This window comes from Marmota marmota, unplaced genomic scaffold (assembly GCF_001458135.2).
Source record: "Marmota marmota marmota unplaced genomic scaffold, marMar, whole genome shotgun sequence".
Classification (NCBI taxonomy): Eukaryota; Metazoa; Chordata; class Mammalia; order Rodentia; family Sciuridae; genus Marmota; species Marmota marmota.
Window position 1 is genome coordinate 62,274,706 of NW_026000174.1, and position 20,091 is coordinate 62,294,796.

Here is a 20,091-nt window from a genome sequence, read left to right on the forward strand (position 1 = left end):
TCTTGTCCCTTTCTCCCTTTTGGAATGGGGATTTCTATCCTGTGCCTGTTCCACCACTGTGTTCTGGAGGCCTATAACTGGTTTTGATTTCACAGTTTTAGAGCTGGTAGGGAATTTGTCTTAGTAGAACATTTGCTTTGAGCTCTCACCCATACCTGAGTTAGATGAGATTCTGGACATTTCTTCTTGATGTTGTTCTAATTTGTTATACATGACAGCAGAATGCATTTCAATTCATAATACATAAGTGAAGCACAATTTTTCATTTCTCTGATTGTACACAAAGTAGAGTCACACCATTTGTGTCTTCATACGTATACCTAGGATAATTATGTCCATCTCATTCCACCATCTTTCCTACCCCATGTCTCCTCCCTTCCCCTCCCTCCCCTTTGCCCTATCTAAAGTTCCTCCATTCCTACCATGCTTCATCCACCCTCATTATGGATTAGCATCCACTTATCAGAGAAAACATTTGGCCTTTGTTTTTGGGGATTGGCTTACTTCACTTAGCATGATATTCTCCAACTCCATTCATTACCCTGCAAATGCCATGATTTTATTCTCTTTTAATGCTGAGTAATATTCCATTGTGTATATTTATCCATTCATCTATGAAGGACATCTAGGTTGGTTCCAAACTTTAGCTATTGTGAATTGTGCTGCTATAAACATTAATGTGGCCGCATCACTGTACCATGCTGTTTTTAAGTCCTTTGGGTATAAACCTGGGATACTTGGGTCAAATGGTCATTCCATTCTAAGTTTTCTAAGGAATTTTCATACTGCTTTACAGAGATTCTGGAGTTTTGATGCTGAAATGAGTTAAAACTTGTGGGGCTATTAGGATCAAGTAAAAATATTCTGCATGTTAGACAGCTGTGAATTTTGGGATCTAGGATAAGAACGCTATGGTTTGAATCATATCCCCCCAAATTCAAGCATTTGAAACTTAGTCCCCAGTGCAATGGAATTGAGAGGTGGGACTTTTAAGAGGTATTTAAGTCATGAGGGCTCTTTCCTTAAAGATGGATCAATGTTATTATAGGAATGGTTTTATTATTGTATGAATGAGTTTGTTTAAAAAATCTCTCTCTCTCTCTCTCTCTCTCCCCCCCTCTCATCTTCTCACCTTTCACTTTGGGATGATGTAGCAGAAAGGTCCTTGCTAAGGCCCAGCACCATGAAATCGGACTGACCAGCCTTCAGAACTGTGAGAAATGAAGTTATTATTTTTTTACAGGTTATCCAATGTGTGATAGTATGTTATAGTAGCATGAAAATTATGAGAAGATTGGGGTGACATTTATGGGCCAATGGACTAAAAGAGCCCCTAGATGATTATGAAAACCCAAAAGCCAGTAAGGGAGTCATTATCCTTGGTCCTGATGAACTGGCACAGCTGACCTTTTCGGTCTGGGAAGACAATTCTTCAGGATGAAATGAAGCACTCTGTGAGTATGCCCCTTATATATACTATATGTCATTGAATCAAGACCGTATTGCAGCACAATTTGTAAGTTCAGAAGCTGAGAGGTTATTATTTCAGCTGGTTTTTTTTTTTTTTTTGCAAAATAACAATGTCCTGAGCTTGGATACCACATGGGACAGATTACCATGGCTCCTTTTCACGGTGACGACTTCTATATTTAACTTCAGCCAAATGTCTTGAAAATGTGAAATGACAAACACCAGTAAGAAGAAAGTGGCCTGCACAGCTTGAATAAGCTCATGTTCAGAATTATTAGAACCACAGGTGGTGAAACAGTATCCTCAGTTTCATCCTAAAGATACGCCACTTTCTTTCCTAAAAACACTTGTCTTCTCTTGTCCTGGAAAATACAATGGACCACTTTTATGGGGCATGAAAACCAAACTAGAGAGATCCAGTTCCATTTCCACCCCTTTTCGCCCATCCTGGAGGTCCAGATGTTTATTTTTGTGCTGTTCCTGCTGTTGTACATTGGCAGTCTCCTTGGTAATGCCACAATCTCTCTCACTGTCTGGGCTGAGCGTTCGCTCCACATTCCCATGTACTTTTTTCTGGCCAACCTGGCAGTGCTGGAGATCTTTTACTCTTCCACGGTGGCCCCTCTGGCTTTGGTCAACCTCGTGACCATGGGGAGGATTCCCATCTCCTTCGCTGGTTGTGGCACTCAGATGTTCTTCTTTGTTTTTCTGGGTAGTGCTGACTGTATCCTCTTGGGGATCATGGCTTACGATCGGTTTGTAGCAATCCGGGAGCCCTTGCGTTACACCTTCATCATGAGACGGCAGCTGTGTGCCCAGCTGGCTTTGGGAGCTCTGGTCCTTGGTTTCATTCTAGCTTTACAACTGACAGTTCTGATCTTCCATCTGCCATTTTGTGGCCACAACAGAATCACCCACTTCTACTGTGATGTGCTGCCCATCCTGAGGTTGGCATGCGGGGATACTCGGATGCAGGAAGCCATGATCTTCATCGTCAGCGTCATCATCCTCACCATCCCCTTTTCTCTGATCTCCATCTCCTACATCTTCATCATTGCTGCCATTTTGAAGATCCGCTCGGCCGAGGGACGGAACAAGGCCTTCTCCACTTGCTCTTCTCACCTGACTGTGGTTCTTCTGCAGTATGGTTGCTGCAGCCTCATCTATTTACGCCCCAGTTCCAGCTACAACCCAGAAATGGGCCGAGTGGTGTCTGTTGTCTACACCTTTGTCACCCCTGTCTTGAATCCTTTGATTTACAGCATGAGAAACAAGGAGCTGAAAGATGCTCTGAACAAAGTAGTGAGAAGGCATTTATTGCAGTAGGAAATGGGCTTCTGGTCTGGTGCAAATGGCAGGAAACGGCACGATGAAGTATTAGATGACTTAAATATTTACTACTTCCTCCTGCTCCCTCTTCTCTTTATTGCTCCCAAAGATAGAGCAAGTTCCTGAAGGTAAGATTTCACCACTTAGAGGAAGCTCTCAATGGGCAGGTATTTGTGTGTTTTGTACACTAATCCATCCCTAGTACTTAGCTATAGATACTGAGTACATATTTTTTCAGCTAACGAGTTCATTAAGATTATAGCAAATAACTTTACTGGCTTTTTTTTTTTTTTTTGTTTTGTTATATTCCCAGAACCATATATAGAGCTTTGCTGTAATAGACATTTAACTAATATTTGGAGGATAACTGAAAGATATCTAAGAACCCTAATGATTTTTCAAGTTTCCATTCATAATCTCTTTTCCTCTCCTCTGTTGAGTGACCCTTGGGAATGTTTACTGTAATGTTTCCAAAATTCACAGTTAGAAAACAACATTTTCACTCCTTCTCATTTGAATGAGAAATACATTTCTCATTCTTTTTCTTTATTTTCTCCTTGCTTCCTCCTCTCTCCCTCCCTTCTTCCTATTCTCTCTCTCTCCCTTTCATTAATTTGAAGGTTTTACAATGACAACTATTTGTCTCACTTGCATCTGTTTATTAATTAAATGGATCTTCTCATGTATTTTATAGCCATTGTAATTTTTGGTGTATTTTTCTAAGGCATTTTAAAATTTTAGGATTGACCTTTAAGTCTTTGTATTGTATGTCAACAATTCCTGTAATATTTGTAGAGTATATTTTGAGAATTCATTAATGATTTTATAGACTTATTCATAGATATGTATCATATGGAATTATGTATTCAAATTTTTGCCTTGTGATATTCCATTTTTATAATAAATAAATTCTGAAATGTTATCCTGAAATCATGAACATATTCATTCATTTTGTCTTTGCTGCTTAATCTTTGCAATTTTACATGGGACTTATTGATTACTCTGGAATTTACCCTGTAGTACTTTGCTATGATAGTTTAACCTTTTCTCGTTGGTGGTGATACTGGCATCTGATGTACATGTGCCTGTGGGGCATCCACGCCTTGGTCTGGAGAGAGGTGTACACAAAGCAGTGACAGAGCCAGGGGTTGGAGTGAAGGTATACGTAGAGTGGCACTGGAGCTGGGGGGTCTGTGGATGAACACAGAATAACCAAGGTATGTGTCCAAGGCATGGGTGCAAGGCTTGTGCAGGGTTGCAGGGAGGGTGGTCACCTTCTTCCCTCCCTGTGCAACAGCGCCTCCTTTGGCATGGGGTGAGTAGTGTCTCCATCCCTAGGTAGTCAGTGCTGCCAGTGGCTGACACTGGAGCAGGACACTGGAGTTGGTGCCAATTCACACCATAAGGTCCTCCAGTGACCTTGAAATGTGCAGTGAATCTGCGGCTGTCACAGGGCTATTGAGTTTCTTGGTGGCAAATGCTAAGTGGGTCTTCTAAAGAGGAGGTGATAGGGTACTCTGTTAGCATGCCTCATGGCCCATACAGATAGCCTACTTCTTTGATTCTAGTCATTTACAGATGTCTCTAGTTAGCTGAGCTCCCAAGCAATCTTTCCCACAGGGTATTTTCTCCCCATTCTCTTTGTCTAGGTCCATTGTGTTGTAATAGGTTCCTAATTGGCATCTTGAGCCCTCCCAGGGCTACTTGTATTTGTAGATAGCTAATTGTTTTTTGTTGGGGTGATGAAGGCTGCTTAGGTTAAGTTATGATTGGCTTAAATCATACTGTTTATGTAAATCCCTAACTAACCACATACCAATAGAAATTATTCAAAAGAGCAAAAGAAACAAATGAAAAATAATCTACAAAAAACCCCACAATGAAACAGAAAGGAAGGCAGCAAGAGAAAGAAAGAGGGACAGAAGAACTATAAGAAAAACAGAAGCAGCTAACAGATGGCAGTAGTAAACCCTTCCCTATTAGTAATTAATTTAAATGTTAATGACTAAAATACCCAATAAAATAATACAGAGGGCCCAAAAAAGATCCAGCCCTGGCCAACTACAAGAAACTCACTTTAGATCCAAAGGCAAACATTCTGAAAGTGAGGAATAAAAATAGCTATTTCACGCAAATTAAAACCCAAAGAAAGCAGGGATGGTTACACTTACATCAGACAAAGTGAACTTGAGTAAAAAACTGTCGGTAGAGACAAAGAAGGTCTTTACATAATGACAAAAGGGCCAAATCAACAGAGCAACATCAGCACCCAACATCAGTGCACCTAGTATATGAAACCGGTATTGACAGATTGGGAAAGAAAAATTGGCGACCTTGCAACAATTAGGAAAGACTTTAATACCCCACTCTCCATAACGGATAGAACATCTAGACATAAAATCAATATTAAAAAAGAGGACATGAACAACATCATAGGTCCGGTGGACTTCCTAGACAGCTACAGAACATGAAAGCAGAAAAATGCACATTCTCCAGTATGCACAGAACATTTCCCGGGACCTCACGCTGGGTCCCCAAACAAGTGTTAACAAACTTAAGAAGACCAAGTATCTTTTCTGGCAACGATAAAAATACAACTAGAAATCAACACCAGCCAGAAAATGTGCAAATTCAAAAACATGTGGAAGTTAAATAACAAGCTCTTGAACACAAGTCAAAGACAGAAAAAACGAGAAGAGAATTTTAAAAAATATGGAGACTAATGAAAACAAAGACATAACTTTCCAAAAAGTATCTTAAGACAAATAAAATGAAAATGCTATGTATCAAAATTTATGGGATATGCCAGAAGCCATACTAATGGGCTTATCATGATAAACATCTGAATGAAGAAAAAAGAAAAATCTCAATGGAAGATTGAGCTTTATGCCTCAAGAAACCAGAAAAAGAACAAATTAAGCCCCGAATTAACAGAGAGAGGAAGTATTAAAGATCGGGCAGAAATAAATCATATAGAGAATAGAAAAATTATAGAAAAGAAATCAACAAGACCAAGAATTGATTTTCAAAAACAAACAACATTGACAAATCCATAGCTAGATTAAGAAAAAGGGAGCTAAGACTCATGTAAATGAAAACAGAAAGAGGAGTTATTACAACACATGCTTTAAAAAACAATCACAAGAGATTAGTTATAAACACTTTTACCAAACTTTCAAAGAATTAGTACCAATCTTTCTTAAACCCCTCCAAAATTAAACTATCAGAGACACTTGAAAACTAATTTTTAGGAGACCACAACCAACCGGATACCAAAGCTAGACAAAGATAACAAATAAAAACTGTAGGCCAATATCTCTGATGAATGCAAAAAATCCTCACTAAAATATTAGCAAAGTGAATATAAGAAAAGATTATACATCACGAAATGGGATTATCACTGGTATGCAATGCTGGTTTCACATATGCAAATTAATCAGTTTCACATATGCAAGCAAATTCATATACAGAGTGAATGATAAAAATCAAGGATAGTTTCAATATATTTCTATAGATTAAAACAGACGGGGCAAAGTTTAACATTCATTTATTATAAATTGCTCAAAAAATAACTATAGAAGGAAATTTTCTCAACAGACTAAATACGATTTGTGAAAAGTTCACAACTGACATCATCATTAATGGGGAAAAATGATGTGCTTTGCCTCTGAGATCCAGTATAAGTCAAGGACGTCTATCTCACCACTTGCATTCAGTGGGGATTGGGAAGTATTAGCAAGAGCAATCAGGAAAAGGAATAAAAGACATCCAATCAAAAGGAAGGAGGTAAAATATTCTTTGCAAATGGCATCATTCTATATGTAGAAAACCGTAAAGACTATTAAAAACAGAATAAAGCAATGAAGTTGTAGGCTACAAAGTCACCACATGAAAACCAGTGACATTTCTTCTCACCACTGATGATCAATCTGAAAATGAAATATAGAAAACAACCATATTTATCATAGCATTAAAAAAATAACAAAATACTTAGGAATAAATTTAACCAAGGAGGTGGAAAGATCTATACCCTGAAAATGATAAGACATAGAAAAAAGTAACTGAAGATCATATAAATGTGCAGGAAAATGTCCTGTGTTCATACCCAATGCAGATTCAATGCAACCCCTATCAAAATTTCTGTGCCATTTTCAGTGATAGAGAAAACAAATCTAGTAGACACCCCCGCTGCTCCAAGCCCTAAATATCCATAGTAATCATGAGAAAGAACAAAGCAGGAGGCGTCACACTTCCTGATTTCTAAGCATGTCTGCACAAAGCTAGAGTAACCAAAGTAATACAGTGTTGGCATAAAGACAGATACAGACCAATGGAATGGAATGGAGAGCCCGGAAACAACCTGAGCATGTATGGATAACTTTTTTTTTTTTTTTTTGTACTGGGGATTGAACCCAGGAGTGCTTTACCACTGAGCTACATCCCTAGTCCTTTTTATTTTTTATTTTGAGTCAGGGTCTTGCTAAATTGTTGAGCCTGGCTTTGAACTTGTGATCCTCCTGCTTCAGGCTCTCAAGCCACTGGGATTACAGCATGGGCCACTGCACCTGGGTTGGCCATGTCTTAATTCTGGTCATCAACTCAATATGTATGACAACCCATCAATCACATAAAACTGTGATTTTTATTGAAAACAAACAAAATCTCCACTTGCTTTTCAAAACCCTTTATAAATTATTTTCTTTTTAACTTTCCAATTCATCTCCTGATAGAATCCAATTTTACTCTACGTTCTAATCAAGCAAGCCATTTTCCAAAAGGAAAGGGGACACAATAAACAGGAACCTCTAGGAACTGTTCCTTTGAAGAGGGAAAAGTTTTAAAACAGAAAAATCTTGGGGTCTGCTTTTGGTGAGATACTTTTAAAACCACTTTATTATGGCATATCGGCATATAAAAAGCTATGCATATCAAGTATATAAGTCTTAATGAGTTTGGTGATAAGTATACGCTAGTTAAACCATCACCATCATCAAGACCATAGATGTACAAGAGGATATTTTTAAAATGTCTTTTTAGTACATAATAGTTATACATGATATTGGCATTCTTTTTTTTTTCAGTGCTAGGGATTGTGCATGCTAGGTAAGCACTCCACCACTGAGTCACATCCCCAGCCCTTGGAGTTCGTTTTGACATATTCGTAAATATATAACATCATTTGCTCCATTTTAATTCCCAGTATTTCCAGTTTCCCCATTATTCTTCCTTCCCCTGATCTCCTTCCTCTATTCTACTGGTCTTCCTTATTTATTGTGTTTTTTAAATAGCTGCATGATTGTTATGGATAATGGTGGAATCCACTGTGATATATGCATATGTGCACATAACATAACTTGGTCAATTTCATTCTGTGTTTCCTCTTCTTTCCTTTTCCCTTCAATCCCCTTCTTCTACTCCACAGTTCTGAGAGGAGATTTTTTTTTAAATATTTATTTATTTATTTTAGTTTTTTTTTTTTTTTTTTTCCGGCAGACACAACATCTTTGTTTGTATGTGGTGCTGAGGATCGAACCCGGGCCGCACGCATGCCAGGCAGGCGTGCTACCTCTTGAGGCACATCCCCAGCCCCTCTGAGAGGAGATTTTAAGTAGTGAACTTCAGGGGGGAAATGGCACCAGTTAATGAGAACACAAGAGACAGGAGGAGAGTCTAGAGAGACCAGGTGTAGATCCTCTGAAAGAACCAAAGATGAACATACCAAATTAACAGATGAATCAGAACAACTAGTAATCCAGCTAGTAAATGTTTTAGGCAACCTGAAAAAATTAGGGCTAGAGCCCACGAAGCTTCCAGTAGTGATTTAAGTCAGTGTAATGTCTTTATATACACCTACAACCATGAAGAATACAGACTGTCTCTTTCCAAGAGAGCAGCACCCAGGAACTGGTGTTGCTGCTGACCTTACTTAGAGTCTGACAGTGGATGATTGTGGGATCCATCTCTAAGCAAAGATAAGAAGAGGGATTTTGGAGGATCTAAGGTTAAGCTCCAAATGCAGGAGTCCTGCCAACTCTGATATATTTCACGATAGAAATGCAACTTTGGCAATGTCTACTTTTTGACTTCAAGAGGTGGTCAGAAAAGCAACTGGATCTGGTTACTGCATAAACTGTACCTGCCAAGTCAACCTGTGTTTGGATGATAGTCACACGCTGTAAGAAATCTGGGCTCGATAAAACCTCCACACCTCTGATTTTAGTTTTGAGAACAGGAAACATAGAGATGCAGGGACATTAAGGAAGAATAAAAAGCAGCTTTATTTTGTGAGCCCTAGACTGTAAAACAGAAGCAGAAAAATTATAGTGAGTAAAAACTCCGTTCAATTTGAAGAATTATCTAGATTGATTCTGGTTCCAAGTAAAATGATGTAGGCATAATCCCTCCATCTCTCCCCCTGAATGAAGCCATAAAAATTGGATCCAAAGCTTGGAGCATCTATTCGAGGGATCTGAAAGGTAATATTATTACCCCTCTTCTAACTCCCTCTGTTTTTGCAAGGCCTGAACTGAACTCTAAAATATATACTAATGACTTTGAAAATGGTATTAAAAGATAAATCACCTTTTAGCTTTCCAGGTGACAAACTGGCCCCTGGTGGACCACATATGGGATATATCTGAATATCACAGCAAAGGTGTTAGATACTGAAAACACAACACAGCACCCCCCACCCCCAACAATTTGGCCCTAACCTCCAGGAACAACTGTTTCTTTCACTTGCTCTTCTGTTTTTTCATCTGGTCTTATATTCTCCTTTTCCTCCTTTCTCATTCATATTTTATCTAGCCATTAATATATTAAATATTGAAAAAATATCATTTCCAGGCCTCCAGGAAAAACAACTCTTCTTTCTCCCTCTCTGTCCCTTGTTTCTCTTCCATTTTTCCCTTTCCCTTCCCCCTATATGGTACCTCCTCCTTTTCTGAGATATGATAGTAACGAAATGCAGTTGGAATTTTCATCAGAACAATTATAATTCTCATCAGAATGATGACTCAGATCACAGAATTAGTCTTCTGTTAGTCATGAGCTGTTGCAAGACTGGACACCCATTGCACATACTTTAGTGTATTTTTCCATATTAGGCCACATCTTCCTGAATTTTCCAGGTGAACAATGAACCTATGTATGGGACTCAGTAATAAATTTTCAATATTTTCATATGAACATTCAAAGTATATTTACAGAGATTCTAATTTCTGGGAAATTAAACCTCAACTCTCTGGATATCCCTAGTATACCATCAGGATTTGTGGAGAAAGAGAGAGATAAAGATAACAGTGATATTGCAATTTATTTATTTATAAATAAATATATAAGAAAATATATATTTGGTCTTTCAGTACTCGGCATATGCCTCCTAAAACCCTGGAATTTTCCAAAGTGGAAAGCAAATCTTTGTGTGCTCATGAGATGAGTGGTTGTTTAGGGTTCCTGGGAAGCCTCAGAATAGGGGTTGGTTGCCAGCAGAACTAACCGTGTGATTAGAGATTTGGAACACTCAGATCCTTGCCCACCTCTGGGGAAAGGTGGCTGAAACTTGAGGTGATGGTCAGCGTCCAGTGATTGATCAAGCATACCTACATAATTTGAGTTCCAACCCCATTCCCTCCAAAGGTCAGGATTCAGAGAGGTTCCAGGTTGCTGAACACATACAGGAATTGGAAATTTTCCCAAAATGGGACAGACGCTCCTTGCATCTTTCCCCATACCTTACCACATGCATCTTTTCATTCAGAGGTTGTTCCTTTAAAATAAACAGGTAAGTGTAAAAGTGTTTCCCCAGCTCTGGGAGCCATTCTAGCAAATAATTGAAGCAGAGAAGGAGCAGGAGGCCCTGAGATCCTTTGATTTTTTCATAGTTTGTGATTGGCATCTGAAGTGGGGGATGAAGAGGCATCTGATACTATCTCCAGGTAGATAGTGTCACAATTGAATTAAATTGTAGGACATTCAGTTGGTGTCCACTAAAAATAGGAAAATTACTGGTGGGAAAAAAAACATGCCTACATATTTGGTGGCCAGAAGTGTTGAATGAGAGTATAGAGATGAATCATTGTTATTTTCTCCTTGCTGTATTCCAATAACAGAGGAGTCTTCATTTACCAAACCCTATGTGAAACAGGAAAGAATCTTTCTCTGAGTGTCAAGATGGAAAACAAAACCTACATTCATAATCTTTCTGACATTGAGAAACGAAAGAGTTTGTTCTAATTAATTTCAGCCTTTTCCTTTTTAGAATACATATGCAAAAACCTTTCATAAGCTACCTAAAATAAATAGCATTGTAACTTTGTCTCTGAATTTAATGACCAGAAATAGTGGAGAGGCTTTCTGGACAAAAATGTTGGACAGTATTGTTCACTTGTGAATTGTCATTACTTCACTGCTCAAGGGTGTGTCACCCACACGTACATCATTTGTTTGATTCATACATATATCACCACTAAGCCACATCCCCAGTCCTTTCTATATTTTTAAATTTTGAGACAGGGTCTTGTGAAGTTGCTGAGTCTGGCCTCCAAACTTGCAATTCTCCTGCTTTGGCCTCACAAATTGCTGGGATTACAGGCATGCACCAATCCAGCTTCTACTCATCTTAATGAGTGAAGCTTGTGAAGGGAATAATCAAAGGCCAGGGGTATTTTTTTTTCCTTTAAGGGAACAAAAGAAATAATTAGATTCAAAACTTGGACACTAACCAGAAATGGGAGCTAGAGTTTTGAATGTTGACATTGGAGCAAGAGATTTGTCAAAAGACCAAGGCTGAAGCACAATAATAAGCACTTTTCAAATTTATTACCCTGGGTCTTATTACACAAAGTCAAGACCTTTAGGGACATCTATGTGGGCATGATAGAGGAATTCTCAAATGACAGTGTATGGCCTTCAGGCATAATTATGAGACTCAAGAATAAAGTTGGATTTCTATTAAATTAACTCTAATGAGTAGAATTCATACAATTATTAGAAACAGAGATGGTGCTAATTTGGGTTAGGCATGTGGCTCAGTGGTAGAGTGCTTGCTTAGCATGTGCAAGGTCTTGGGTTGAATCCCTAGCACTGAGGGGAGTGGGGAGATGCTAATTTTCAAGTATTGGAGTAATGGTTCAAGAGATAGTTTTTCTTTTATGTACAGACATGACATTTTTAGTTTGTTCCTTAACAATTTTTTTTGACCAACTACTTTTCTTTAAACATTTTTAAATTTTTATTCTGATAAGGACACTTAACATGAGATTTAACATCTTAACAGACTTTTAGGTGTATAATACAATATCATTAACAATAGGCAAAATGTTGTACAGCAGGTCTCTGGAGCAGGTCTCTGGAGATAATTCATCTTGGCATTACTGAATCTGTATACTTATTGATTAGCATTTCCCTCCCTCTCCTGTTTTGGCAATCCTGGTTCTGTTCTTTGCTTCTGTGAGTTTGCCTATTTGAGTATCTCCTATAAGGAATCATGCAGTATTTGTCATTCTGTGACTGGCTTATTTTACTTAGAATGATGTCCCCAAAATTCATCCATGTTGTTGCTTTTGAAGGATTTCCTTCTTCTTAATGGCCAAATGATATTCCATCATATGCATAAACCTCATTTTCTCTAGGAATTCATCCTTGATGGTCATTCGGGTTATTTCCCCATCTTGGCTGTTGTGAACAGTGCTTCAATCAGTGTGAAGATTCTTCAGAAACTGATTTCAATTCTTTTGAATAAATACAAAGAAATAGGATCGTTAGGTCATATGGTAGCTTTATTTTTAATTTTTTTTGGTGAGAAATCCTCTTACTGTTTTCAACAGTGGCTGCACTACAGTGCATTTCCATCAACAATATATAAGGGTGTCCTTGTCTCCATATCTTTGACAACACTGTTGTCTTTGATTTTTGATAATAACCATCTGAACACGCAGTGAGTGAGTGATGCCTCATTGTGCTTTTGGTTTGCATTTCCCTGATGATTAGTGACATTGAGCATCTTTTCATGTATCTATTGGCTATTTCTATGTCTTCTATGGAGAAATGTCTAATGAGGTTCTTAGCTCATTTTTAAATTTTTGTTTCACGTTTTTTTTTTTTTTTTGGTTTTGTTTGTTTTTGTTCAGCTATTAAGCTGTAGGAGTTCCAAGTATGTTTGGAAATTAATCCCTTAACTGATACATGATTTTCAAATACATTCTCGCATTCTAAAGGTTGCATTTTCACTCTGTTAACTATTTGCTTTTCTGTGAAGAAGTTTTTAGTTTGAGGTAGTCCCACTTATCTATTTTTTTTGTTGTTGTTGCCCATGATTTGGGTATTATATCCTTGAAATCATTTCCCTGGCCAATATTTTCTTTTATGTTTTCTTCTAGGCATCTAATAGTTTGGGGGCTTATGTTTAAGACTTTAAACAATTTTTAATTGATTTCTGTATATGGTATAAGATCTTTATCAATTTCATAGTTTTGCATGTGGGTACCCACTTTTCTCAACACCATTTGTTGAAAAGTGAATCTTTCCCTTTTGTGTATTCTTGGTGCCATTTAAAAAAATTAGCTGATTGGATATGTTTTGGTTTCTTTCTGAATTCTCTGTTCTGATACATTGGACTTTATTAATTGACATACCCTGTTTTTAGTTTGTTGAGAGGATTTTATTTATTATTATTATGAAGAGGACCAATTTGGAGCACAGTATGGAGATTTCTCAGAAACCTTGGAATGGAATCACGATGTGACCCTGCCATCCCACTCCTAGGTTTATACCCAAAGGATTTAAAATCAGCATGCTATAGCGATGCGGCCACATCAGTGTTCATAGCAGTTCATTTTGCAATAGCTAAGCTAGGAACCAACCTATGTGCCCTTCAACAGATGAATGGATAAAGAGAATGTGGTACATATACACAATGGAATATTACTCAGCCACAAAGAAGAATGAAATTATAGCATTTTCCGGTAAATGGATGGAACTGGAGAATATCATACTAAGTGAAATAAGCCAATCCTCAAAACCAAAGGCCAAATGTTCTCTCTAATATGTGGATGCTAACATAAAATGAGGGGGTGGCTAGAAGCTCAATGGATTAGACAAAGGGGGATAAAGGGAAGTAAGTGGGAAAGGAATGGGAAAGCCAGTAGAATTAACTGGATATAACTTTCCTATGTTCATATATGAACACACAAGAAGTGTAATTCCACATGATGCACAACCACATGCATGGGAAGTTATATTCCATGTATGTATAATATGTCAAAATACACTGTACTGTCATGTATATTTTAAAAAAACAACAAAAGACAAATTGTGAAAATGATGAAGTTTGTCAAATGTTATTCCTGCATCTATTGAGATGATCATTTTTTTTTGTCTTCCATTCTATCTGTTTATTTATCCATCTTAGCATCCTGGAGATGAATCCCACTTGGTCATGAAGTATGGTCCTTTTCATATGCTGTTGATTTGGTTTGCTAGTGTTTTGTTGAAGATTTTGCACTGTTTCCATCCAGGACATTGGCCTGCAGTGCTCCGGTGGTGTCTGCCTAGCATTGGTGTCAGGATATTGCTGGCTTAATAAAGTGAGTTTGGAGTGTCTTTTCTGTTCAGTTTTTGGAAGACATTGAAGAGGAATTGCTGTTAATTTTCTTCAAATCTTCAATAGCATTCACCAGGGAAACCATCATCCTGAGCTTTTGTTTGCTGGGAGGTTTTTGGCTATGAATTCCAACTCTCCACTGGTGGCAGGTCTGCTCAGGTATCCTATTTGTTCACAATCCAGTCTTGGAGGTTGTATGTTTCCAGGGACTTGTCCGTTTCTTCTAGGTTGGTTGGTGTATTGGTAGATAACTGTTCATAGTAGTCTCATATGATCCTTTTTACTTCTGTGGCATTAGTGATAATGTTTGCTCTTTAATTTTGGATACTTATTTCTTTGAGTCTTCTTTTTGTCTTACTGTATTTAAAACTTTTATCATTTCTGTTTACTTGTTCAAAAAACCAACTCTTAGTTTCATTGTTTTTTTTTTCTGTTCTCTATTTCTGCTCTAATCTTTATTATTTCTTCCTTTTGGCCAACGTTGAGCTTAGTGTCAATACAGGTTAACCAGCTGTGGCAGATGTACATACAGTAATTTTAACAATGTGGAAAATCAAACACCTAGGGTATACTATCATTCTTATCTAAAGCACACATTATTCACTCAATTACTTTCTGTTGAGTTATCACATTTGTTGACTTCACAGCCATTATCACAGTGCATAGTCATATTTTTTATTTGTTGACTACATTTCTCCCACTAGATGGTAAAGTCCAGGAGGGTAAGAATCTCCCCTGTCTCATTCCTGCTGCATTCCCAGTATGGTCTATGTTTCCACACACAGATACCCAGTCATAACCACTGAACTGTGAACGAAAGAAGGAATTATCGATGGTTGTTACCAAGACTTGTAGGATCATTATAAATGGAGCAGAATGAATTATAATAATACAATGTTTCTTGCTTTCTCTAAAGAGAAAGTGCCTTTAACCTGGGCTATATTTATTTCTATTCCTTTCCTCTCTTTCCTTCTTTCTTTTATTTTTTTTCTTCCCTTCCCTTTTTCCCCTTCCCCCCTTCTTCTTCTCTCTGAACTACATTCCCAGCCCACTTTATTTTTTATTTCGAGACAAGGCCTCGCTAAGTAGCTTAGAGCCTCTTTAAGTTGCCAAGGCTGGTCTCAAACTTTTTTTTTGTTTTTGGTATTAGGGATTGAACTCAGGGACACTTGACCACTGAGCCACATCCCTAGCCCTATTTTGTATTTTATTTAGAGACAGGACCTCACTGTAGTTGCTTAGTGCCTTGCTTTTGCTGAGGCTGGCTTTGAACTTGCAATCCTCCTGCCTCAGCTTCCTGAGCGGCTGGGATTATTGGTGTTTACCACTGTGCCAGGCTTGTTTCTGTGTTTTGATTGGTACGTCCTGTTTTTTTCCTCACTGGTTCATTTACCTGTCCTTCTTCAGACAATGTTGTTTTGAGTATCAACCATTCCTTGTGGCAAGTTTCATGAGATAGTCAAACACACATTGTACACGGTCCCTGCAACCAATGAACTCAGCATCTGATTTGGGAGATAAATGTTTCCCTAAATGTTAAATGTTTCCCTAAAATTAAGTAAGCCACAATGGCAGACTCTCTCTTGAAAGGGATGTTATCAGAGTTAGGCAGGCTTCATGGTGGCAGCAAACAATGAGCTGTCCCTGCAAGGATAACTATGAATTGATGATTAAATGAATTAATGGAATATTTTTGAAATCTCTAGGCAACATACTAACAAGTAGTTTCTCTCTCCAAGGAGGTCACAGAGTACTTGAAACTTAAAGAGGACTTAAAGTGTTTCAGATGCTATCTTGGAGAGGTGCAGAAGGTACAAAGGAACATAGGAGACAGTGTGAACTCTTGTCTTGGAATGAGGATAGTGATCAAAAAAGCCTTTTTAAGAAAAAGTTTTATTTATAATAAAATAAAAAAATTTTTGAGCCAAACAGTTCAATGAAAATATTTCCTTTAAAAATATCTGTCATAGGAAAGAATGGTGATGTATTGATTAGGTTTTTTTTTTCATTCTTATTTTAAACAGAAATAATTTAATGCAGGTAAGTAGGTACTCACCAAATCCTTGAAAGGGATGGAGAAGCAGATCTATTTAGGCTGCTCTTCAGGAATGGCTCCTACAAGAACAGAATTGAACTGTCCACCCAGAGAAATGGCTACGTTGACCTGAAAGAGTCTGGGGAATCAAGAAATCTTTGATGTGGTTTTGGGCTCCAGAGCCACACTTTATCTGACAGAATTTCAGCAATAAATGGACATCATGCCACCTCTCTCTCGGTTTACTCTTCTAATTTATGTCTCGAGGAAATATGCACAATTGGTAGAAGATAAATGCCATCCTACATTGCTTGGTAGTTGGAAATTCGAGGGGTTTTAAATCAGATTTTGGGTCCACGAATATGCAATGATTCACATATTTTGGAACAGTTGTGATTGAGAAATTTATGTATGCACCAGGTTTTCCACAGCCTGCATAAATTGCATAATGACCTCAAATGACAAAGACTGTTGAATATCATACCCCCAATTAGGCTGTTGGTCTAATGGTCTGGAAAATTACAGATCAGAAAATCACAGCAACCCAGTCAAATACATGCAGAATGCAGTTAGACCTCCATATCCATGGGATCTGCATTTATGGATTTAACCAATCACAGATCAAATGTATTTGGAAAAAGATTGTGTATGTACAGACTTTTTTTCTTGTAGTTTTCCACAAAACAGTACAATATGAACTATTTACATAGCATTAATATTGTATTAGGCATTATAAGTCCTCTAGAGATGGTTTAAAGTATTTAGGAGGGTGGATATAAGTTCTGTGCAAATACTATACCATTTTCTATAAGGGACTTTTGGTGTCTGCAGGGGGTCCTGGAATCAGTTCCCCTCAGATCCTCTCTCTCTCTCTCTCTCTCTCTCACACACACACACACACACACACACACCCTGGCCATCTTTCTTTTGTCACCTCAGAATGGACCCACTTTGGGAGGGAGTGTCTTTCCAAGTCAGATGCCTAAGCCATTACTTATGAGAAGGGAAGGGTTACTGCTGCCCCTTTTGTTCATACCCAAGTTGTTCTCTTTTGTGTTTTGCTTGCTGATTAAGAAGGAGCTAAGGAGCTATTGCATCAGAGCTGGTGACACCATAGAAGCCTCCTTAGAACTGGCCAACACCTGGACAAAAGTAAATAAAAAGTGGGAGTTAAGTTAATAAATCAATGTCAGTGCTGGGAGATAAGCTTAAGTATTAGCAAACACAACCCTCTCGTTTCCTAGTTACTGAGACTGAGGCTTTGTTATGGGCTGAACAGTGACCCCCGATGCATATGCTGAGGTCCTAACCCTCACTATATGAGAAGGTGTTTTTGAGATAGGGCCTTTAAAGAGGTAATAAAGATTACGTGAGATCATTAGGGTGAGCCCTCATCCAATAAGACCCGTCTTAGAAAAAGAGGAGAGTAGGGCACAGAAGTACAGCAGAAAGGCAGTGTGAAGACAGAGGGGGAACACAGCTGAAGGACAAGTGAAAGACAGAGACATCAGGAGGAACCAACCCTGCCAGCACCTTGATCTTGGACTTATAGCCTCCAGGACGGTGGAAAATAAATTTTTGTTGTTTAAGCCACTCAGTCTGGGGCACCCTGTTATGATTTGGATATAGTTTGAGTGTGTTCCCAGAGGTTCTTGGGTCAGAAGGTTGGTCCCCAGTGTGGTCATGTGGGGCATGTGGCATGGACCCTTGCTCAGAGTAATTAGGACATGAGGGCATCACCTTTGGAAGAGATTAATGCAGTTCCTATGGGATCCCCAAGACTGGGCTGTTATAAAACATCAAGACTGGTCCCTTCTTGGTCTTTGGCTTCTTGCCTGGCTGTGTAATCTGCCCACCTTCCGTGCACTCCCTCAATGATGTCACCTGCCATGTTGTGATGTAGCAAGGAGGAACCGCATAGGTAGCCAAATAGATGGGGTTACCCTATCTTGACCCTATCATGAGTTAAATAAACCTCTTTTCTTTATAAAGTACCTAGACTCAGGTATTTTTAATAGCAAAAGAAAACAGACCAATATACAAAACAGACCTAGCAACCATAAAGAATAAAAGTGACTTTCCCAGCATTATGGTTCCTACAAACCATTTCTCCTGCATCTTAGTCCTATATTGTCCCATCCAGAGAAGCAATGGTAGATGAATCAGATGCTGTAGTGTCCAATAAAATCCAAGCTGAACTAAAAAATAATAAAATCATGGCATTTGCAGGCAAATGGATGGCATTAGAGCAGATTATGCTAAGTGAAGTTAGCCAATCCCTAAAAAACAAATGACGACTGTCTTCTCTGATATAAGGGGGGTGACTCAAAATGGGATAGGGAGGAAGAACATGAGAAGAAGACTACCACTAAATAGGGAAGAGAGGTGGGAGGGAAAAAGAGGGAGAAGAAGAGTTGCACGGAAGATGGAAGGAGACCCTCATTGTTATACAGAATACATATATGATGTTGTAATGAGAAAAAGAAAAAAAAAGTGTGTCACATTAGATTGGATAGAGAGAAAGGATGGGAGAGGAGGGGAAAAGTAGGGAGGATAGGAAGGGCAGCAGAATAGAATAGACAATATGATTGATGTATGTACATTCCATGTATGTATTATATATCAAAATGCATTCTACTGTCATGTATGACTAAAAAAATAAATAAAAATTAAAAAAAGAATAAATATGGTCTCCCGTAAAAAAAATAATAAAATAAAATCCAAGCTGGCTCTTGGAATAACCCATAACTCTTTCATTTTGTCATGCCTCATCCATTTCCACTGCTATAACAAAATACCTGAGACTGGGTATTTATGAAAGTAGAAAATTTTTTTTGTACTGTACTGGAGTCTGGAAAGTTCATGACCAAGACACCAGCAGACTGGTGTCTGGCAAGAGCCTGGTCTTCCCTTCCAAGATGATGTCTCACATGGTAGAAGGGATGGGAGGGCAAGGATTCAAGCTAGTTCCCTCCAGTTTTTTTTTTTAAATATAGCTCTAATCCATTCCTGAGAATCCTCATGATTAATCATTTCCCCCAAAGACACCCACTTGGGGTGGGGGGACACACACATTTAAACCATAGCAGTTACGTATCAGAGATTCCCCAAACATCTGCTTTCCTCTATCACCCTATATCCATCTCTTTACCAAATTTATTCTTTCGAGTATCTTTTGACTCATCTCTTTACCATTGTTCCTTCCCATCCTGCTTAGTAGAATTTCTGTTTCCTCTCTTCTCCCTCCAAATACTTCAGTACCAGGAAGGAGAGGATGTCTGTTTCAGACGTTTTTCTTGGCGGTGACAGCATAGCGTGCGTGTCGACCTAGTTTTCTAGAATTAGTGGAATAGAGTGTGGCATATATATGACAGTAGCTCCAAAGCAGCCCTGAATTACAAATTCTCAAAACTTTCTGAGTGACTGAAGTTTTAAAAATCCTGCTAAAATTGGGTTAAATGTGTAATGGGTTCACTTGATGCTTTCACTGTATACTTTGTGGCTTTGAATCTTACATTTTTTTTCTTTTTACCAATCTTGTTTTCCCTAAACTTCTCCTTGATCTTCTTTTCCCTAATTTATCCTCCCTGATCTTTTCCCTAAACAACTTCTTCCCGATCTCCTCTCTGATCTTCTCCTTCTTGATCTCTCCTCC

General features: G+C 38.3%; 1 protein-coding gene across 1 annotated transcript; it reads left to right on the forward strand.

The window, feature by feature from the left end:
* Window positions 1-1,160: 1,160 nt before the first annotated feature.
* LOC107135418 (olfactory receptor 10V1-like) lies at window positions 1,161-3,729 on the forward strand. The gene has a single exon (XM_015477292.2). The coding sequence runs from the start codon at window positions 1,858-1,860 to the stop codon at window positions 2,794-2,796; it is 939 nt and encodes a 312-aa protein (XP_015332778.1). The 5' UTR covers window positions 1,161-1,857; the 3' UTR covers window positions 2,797-3,729.
* Window positions 3,730-20,091: the final 16,362 nt, after the last annotated feature.